General features: G+C 38.0%; 2 protein-coding genes across 3 annotated transcripts in view; one reads left to right on the top strand and one right to left on the bottom strand.

Annotated features, from left to right (window-relative positions):
* LOC138007130 (G-protein coupled receptor 157-like) overlaps positions 1 to 7,500 on the bottom strand; it is a 52,418-nt gene that overhangs the window by 19,424 nt on the left and 25,494 nt on the right. The gene's annotated exons all lie outside the window — the stretch shown is intronic.
* On the top strand, positions 3,924 to 4,738 carry LOC138008608 (uncharacterized). The gene has a single exon (XM_068855933.1). It carries the CDS (start codon positions 4,115 to 4,117, stop codon positions 4,736 to 4,738), a length of 624 nt encoding a protein of 207 aa, XP_068712034.1. The 5' UTR covers positions 3,924 to 4,114.

Here is a 7,500-nt window from a genome sequence, read left to right as displayed (position 1 = left end):
GAAATATTTTTGAAGAAAGTAAGAGTGCAGCGACGACCGCAGAAAGACATTCCCCAGAAACAACAAGATGTCTTGTCCACTGACAGTGCAAGTGAATCATCGTCCAGTTCCAGTCCTCCTTTATCTCAGTTAGACAGGGTGAAAAGATACAACTTTTAATTTGATTTGGTGAGTGCATTTAAAGGATTAGACAGGGTTAGATTTCAGAATATGGATGTTTGCTGTTTAACGTGGTATTAATGGAGCTTTATCGGAAAATGCGTGGGTAATGAGGTGACTGTAAGGTGGGATTCCACTGTAGCTCTATCTTTAAGTTAGTCTATCAGCCTGAAGGTTTAAATGACAATATTTTGAAAGAAAGCTGTATTTGAGATTTGTTGCATGTTTCATTAACTTCCACTTATTTTTTAACCCAGAGTACAGCTGAATTGATAGTGATGATAGTCCTGAGAAAATCATCAATCAAAGATGTTAAAATGGATCAGCTGCATGAAATGGGAAAATGTTCAACCTTGGATCACGCAGAGGGAAGGACAAAATGATTCATATCCGAGCCATTGCAATTTCGTTCAACAGTGAGGGTTACATCATAATTTCTGAGGAGGCGGATCTGGGATGCCTAACATGTAATGATGTCAAGATTGTCAAGGATATTAATCTTGAAGATTGCAAGTCCGGCTAAGGGCACTTACTATGCATGTATATGTGACTGCAATTTACCACCAAGTTGGATGTGTTCAGTTAATATCCTAAGAAGTGTTACTGAAATCCAAAAAGAAAATTGGGGGTAACCATGCATTTTTTAAAGAAAATCAATCAACAATATTTGTAAAAAGCTTTATTTCATAGGCACTGAGTTTTCCCACAAAAAATCATAGTGAATAAAATTCGTACTGATTCTAAATGTAGCCAATCCGGAACACGAACAACAAAATTTCACTGTGAAGAAATATCGTTCGTCCAATCAACAACGCGAGGGAATAGAACGTCATCCGACAGCCGTTGCACAAAAACCGTGTATGCTTGTCAAATAGGAGAAAAATCTCGAAATGTCGATATATATATATATATATATATGTTCAAATTTCGATGTGTATGTCCAAATCTAAAAATAAATGTCGAAATGTCAATATTTGTGTCCACAGTTTACAAAAATATATGTCCAAATCGATGTATGGATCTCGTTTTACATTGCATCGGTCTAATGTATTTTTTCGACATATATATTTTGCCTGCAGTGTCGACATATATTTTGTCGTGTAAACTTATGCAAATGATCCGTTTCCCGAGAAGAAACAAAGCGAAGCTGTGCCAATCAAAAACATGGTGGCTCAACGGATTCCAAATGTTGATGTCTTCTTTGATTCTCTTGTCCGTGTGATACATGGCGCCAGAAGTCATTTGTTCACTGATGATATAGATAGCACAGTATTCTGATCTCGTCGACTACACGAGTACAAATGAACATTAACACTTTTTCTGTCAGGAGTAGCAGAATCAAAGCCCAATCAAGAAACTTTCCTTCGAGTTCTACAGATGTTAATTGGATTCATAAGAAATCTCAGAGACATGCTGGATTCTCGGACCTTTCGAAGGGAATTTGAAGTTTATGGGCAAGAATAACCTCAGACTCTCTGTACCAAAGACCGAGATATGTTAAAACTCAAATACAAATGCTGAGACAGGAAGGGTTTTGATGGGAAGATATTGCACGTTACTTTGGAGTTTCTCCCTTTAGATTACGGAGAAGAAGAAGAGAATGTGAACTGCCTGGATACCCTTGTTGCCCGTGTACTTCACAATACACCTCAAGCAGGCCTCAATCTAGTCCTTGGAGCTACGAGAGCTCGAGGACTTCGACTACAACGGGAAAGAATTCGGGACTCAATGATGAGGGTTGATCCAATTACTTCCATCTTACGAAATTCCAGGCCTGTTGTAAGAACCTACAGCGAGCCTTGTCCGAATGCTTTATGTTAAGAGCCAATCTTACCCTTTTGTTCAACTTAAGAGTAATTTCGAGGTCTTCCATGCAAGACCATTTGATTTTTTAAATTCTACATTCCCTTAAATCACACAGCCTTGGTGTCTTTTTAAAGGATCTCAATTCATTAGTTACATTATTGCAATTTGATTGTGTTTTATTGTCCCAGTTATTGGTATCAAGGCTTCAAGTAGGTACATGTATGTTAAACAACAACACCAACAACAACTTTATTTGTACCAACAGTAAAGCAATAAGCTACAAGATATTACAAAAATAGAAAGGAGTACAGGCTGCCCCAAATAACCATAGGGGCTAATGAAATAGGACAGCCACACTCTGGTAATTAAGCTAATATAAATTAGGTCAGATGCACACATATACGCACACACGCGCCAAAGCAAAAACACATAAAAAACTGAGAAAGACAAAATGTCAAAAACAACGGAAAGCCAGAAGAATTATGATGTTAGGATAATGAGAATTCTTAATAGTTTTCAAAAAAAGTTAGCTTTGGGTTTTTCTTTTCTTAGCTTTAGGTTTTTCTTTTTCTTTTTCTTAGAAACTCATGACCATGAAGCGCTCTTTAAACTCTGGTTCAGAGCTGGAGTTCTGTGAGATTATAAATGTACTTATTTGGATGTAACATAGCTCGCACATTTCCTGTGCGTGCAGCTTCGATCTTATTTTTGTCCATATTTGGGCATGAAAATTGATCTCCCAAAATCCGCAGCTTTGTCCCAAGAAAAATAGTTACAACTTACACACTTCAAGGTCATGTGCTACTGGTTGTGGTTATCAAGGTTCCTATGTTGACTTCTTGAGTATCATTATGTATGATAATGAGATTGAAACAACAGAAGATAAAAGTGAACCATAACATACCAGTAATTATTTCCCCAAGGAGAAGGTGATATTAACTACTCTTCTCGTGCAATGATGGGAACAATATATACCAAGTGAAAAGACCTGGCCAAAAAATGTTTTAATTTTATCCAAGTAGGAAAAACTCCAACAAAGTAAAGTGTGAATCCATTTTCCTTTTGATCAAAGGTGAATAACACACACTATCCTGAGGTTGAGTAGCCAATCAGAGCATTCATTGCCACACTACCTTGTAACCTATGTATGTGTAGTACGTTTTATTACTTTGAGTTTATACTTACATAATTATGCAATTTGCACTATTTAATAATATTAATAACTTATTGAAACAAAATAATGCTAACAAGTTTAGAAAAAAACTTGTTTAATTTAACCCATTGACCCCTCATGCGCCCTAGGACGCCCTCAGTTGATGAGTAAAGTCGTCTAGCATTAGACAGATGTTATCTGTGAAGTCTCACTTCCAGGAGTCAATTGGTGAACAGAGAGATGACCAGTTATGAGGTCTATCATGCTGCTTTTTCCATTGATAGTTTAGTAATCTCCAAATTAAAGCTTTACACCCCTTTCCCCCGTCCCTGTATTCAGTGTTATTAAAAAAGTTTAGTGAAATTAATCAGTGATGTGGGGGTTAGAAAACATTTAGTTAATGCCAGGTGTAAGTGCCAAAGGTGTGAGTTCTCTTTTTCTGTCAAGGATGGGACTAATTGTCGACTTTAACTAGAAAACTGCTAAATAGCGATCAGGTTAACACTGCTCGTAGTGAGATAACTTCCATGGCAGAGTGAGAAAGATACTTAAAACTAGAAATCTGGCTTTTATAGAGTAATACGTTATGCAATGGCTAGTGACATTAAGCATACTAATGAAACAAAAGCAAAGCAAAGTGATTAAAAGGTGAAAGCTAACAATAACGGACAAGCACACTAATGAAAAACCTAACCCTAACACTGACACTAAAAGACAAGGGCTTGAAAAAACACTTAGATCCTCCACCAGGCGTAAAACCAGTGTTTAATGTGCCCCCTTAAATGTAGTAACAACCTGGTCTTGATTTCATTGTTCAAAATAGATTTGGATGAGAATCACAAGCTGATAGAGCCCTACAGGAGTGTCATAGATGGTGCCATTGATGGGTATTCACGTTTGATAGTTTTCCTAAGTGCTTCCAGTAACAGCAAAGCAGACACAGTCCTTCAGTTATTTCTTAATGCTGTTCAACGGTTCTCTCGTTTAAGAACTGGTATGGGAATGGAAAACGTTAATGTAGCACGAGTTATGCCGGAAAGGCTTGGTTTGAACAGAGGAAGCATCATAACTGGGACATCAGTCCACAACCACCGTATAGAGCGTCTTTGGCGTAAGGTGAATAGAATTGTCTGCAGTCGGTTTGTGAACATTTTCTCGTTTTTAGAAAGAAATGGACTCTTCAATCCACTAAGTGAAATCCATATTTGGTCCTTGCATGTTGTGTACCTTCCACTTATTAACAAAGCACTTCAAGACCTAATATCATCTTGGAATCATCCCCCTGTGACAAGCGCATGTAACTACAGTCCAGGGCAGCTCTGGGTTGATGGCATGTTAAGGATGAGGAATCACATTCATTCTGCTGTACAGGATGTATTGCAAGGCAATCAACAACCTGATCTACCTAATTATCATGGCATTGATGAAGAAGGGCCTGTGCCAGCTTTACAAACAAACAACAATGAGGTGGTTCCAGAAAATAGATTTCAGCCAAGTGAATACTCCTTGAGAAAAATTCAAGAAGTTCTTTCTAGTTTGGATGAAGTCCAAGAGATGGAAGGTATACTAGCATACCAGCTCATACTTCATATTGCCTTGTTAATTGATCATGTCGGGTAAAGGGTTTTAAATTTTAAGGTTGGTATGTTACATCAAAAATAATGGTCATAGGCAAATTTCAACACACTAAAATTTGCACATGGTTCTGAGGGTTAGGGGCTCAAAGAAAACCAAAAAGTCTTGATTATCTTTGAAGATGAAAAATAAAATCATTTTACTTTTATTCCCCTTAGCCTCGGAGTTAAGATGGAATAACAAATAAACCAAGATTGGCCTACTGGTCTTGAATTTCATAAAAAAAGGATCACAAAAAGTTTTCAATTTTCTGGAGTCTTGAGGAGATGTAACGTAGAGCAGCTGAGTATTAAATAAGTAAAAAAAAATGACGCCTTCAGTCAAATTTACACTAAATTTTAACTTTTATTATTAATTAACTGGAACTCTTTTACCCTATAGATCATTTTGAAGTGTATTGTTCACATACAGCTGTAGTTATGCTGGCAGTTTTATTCTCAAGGCTACGATAAATAGAATCTAAATAGTTCTTGTTGTAAATTGCTCAGATTCACTTTAAAGTCAACAAAACGTGCCAAACTTGTTATGAGAGATGTTCGATACACCATCTATCACAAAAGCTGAACTGCGAAATCATTGGTAAGAATGTCAAGTGCCATTATTGGTCTAAAATAGGAACAAGGTTGAAATGCTGGGTTCCAGGTATGCTGTAGAAAACGTAACTCACTCACTCCTTGATCAGTAAAGTGAAAAAACCATTTCCTAAAAGATAAAAAACCTATTTAAACTCAACTACAAAATAATCACACGAAAGTTCTCATAACATTATTGGTGGATTTTCATCCTCTTCCATATCCCACAAACTGAAAATTTATACAGCCTTTCATTGCCCTTTTGGAGGAACTGTAATTTGTATGTTCACAAGTTAAGTGTATCATCCCAAAACATGAATCTGCATCTGGAAAGTGCGCCATTGGAAGACGTAAGCTCAGTTTGGTACCCTTTGGAAGAAATGGATCACCAAAAACAAACTGAATGAGATTCTTCAGTGCTGGTAAGCCTGACAGCTCAGAGGCGTTGTCATTGGCAATGTCTTGTTACTCCAAATTGAAAAAAAATGAGCAAAGCCTTAATGATTTTTGTCCCTCTTCCCTGTAATAAAACGCACCCAACCATCAATAATATTTTATTAATCCAAAGAGGGGACATACCTACAATGCTGCTTTGGACAATAAATGCACATGCAATGTTTATGTTCTTCAGTTGCATGCATTTTACAACATAGACAAACCATGATAGTACATTGCATGCAGCAGTACTATAAGAGGGGATAAGGTGGGTGGAGAACAGTATCACTACAAGTTCAGTATGGTAAAGGGGGCTTTGTTCAAACTTATTTCGCTATTAACAATGTACACTCCAGTGCAACCAAAAAGTACATTTGGCTGTTAAAATGCAAGTCTGTCATTTTCTATCAGTTCTTACTCAGATCAGTAGTAATGATTATGCTAAAACAGAATTGGTACATAAACCATAAAGGTGTTGCATACGAATGAGAAATCTCAAAAGGAGACAGTTTCTTTGTTAGGAGACGGAGAGATTTATTTATCATTAATGAGTTGGGGCATAATCTGAAAAAAAATTTCACTGAGATCACTAATTTTTTTGTTCATTTATGTTCGAGTTTTTGTGAACCCAATTATGACATGAGATGCTTAGTTCCCCAGATGATAAACTGTTCATCTAAGCAATCACATACACTGTGAGCAATTACTACTCACCACACTCTGGCAGTTCATCAATGTAACGACAGAATCATTCAACCACTTCAATTTCATGTGCTGTCAAACTTGTTTGGTTTACTTCGATCCTTTCCTGTACGTCTTTGGTTGTGTATGATATGTCAGTAGTCAATTGGAAGACCAAAGGGAGGACAAATTCTCTCAAGTTTATAGAGTCCAATCCTGTGCGGATGGCATCAATTTCATTGCGTCGCATCTTAAATACTTGGTGAAGTAGTATAATTATGCTGAACAGCCCTTGTCTTACTCTTCAGAAAGTTGAAGCGTACGAGCTCGGAGGCTTGTTCACATACAAATGAAAAACAAGAATTGTGAACCGGTAAAATGTTAACAGTCACGTGATTTAGATGCTAAATCTAAGATGCTCCGCGAACCTCGATTTCAAAGTCTGCTCGGTCTCTCCCACATACGAGCTGCCACAGTCCACCCCTTGGCACGTAACCCGATAAAAAGGGCCACAAGTGTCTTCTTGTTTCTGTGGGTCTTTCGGAAACGACAACAATTGTCTGAGGGTGTTTTATGGTTTAAATATAGTGTCCACCCCATGTTGTTTCAATGTGCGTCGTAACTCCTCGGACGACGATGGCGGTTCGTCTAATAGGTAGATGGTGTTGGCTTTTTTGAGATTTGTTAGTGCTGTCTGAGTCCTGTAATGCCCATTCCGGGTATCCACAATCTTTGAGTCCTGTAATTCCCATTCCGGGTATCCACAATCTTTGAGGACTGCCTTGATATGTTCTAGCTCCCCCTTGGTGTCCTCAGGGTGGCTTGGAACTGTGTTGTCGCTGTGAAACAGGGTACGGACAACACTCATCTTATGCTCCAGTGGGTGATTTGACTCCCAGTTGAGGTATTGGTCCGTGTGGGTAGGTTTCCTATACACTTTGATTCTCAATGAGCCATCATCCTGCCGTACAGTACACATGCCGAGAAACGGTAATTCTCCATTAGACTCTGTTTCTGTCGTGAGCTGTATGTTAGGATCAACACTGTTCAGGTGCTGTG

The sequence above is a fragment of the Montipora foliosa genome, chromosome 6 (genome assembly GCF_036669935.1).
Source record: "Montipora foliosa isolate CH-2021 chromosome 6, ASM3666993v2, whole genome shotgun sequence".
Classification (NCBI taxonomy): Eukaryota; Metazoa; Cnidaria; class Anthozoa; order Scleractinia; family Acroporidae; genus Montipora; species Montipora foliosa.
The sequence above is the reverse complement of the archived record's forward strand: the minus strand, read 5'-3'. Positions and strand labels throughout refer to the sequence as shown.

Bases quoted from the DNA above. Each gene is read 5' to 3' on its own strand.
- LOC138008608 (XM_068855933.1), top strand. From the start codon at position 4,115: ATGGGAATGGAAAACGTTAATGTAGCACGAGTTATGCCGGAAAGGCTT.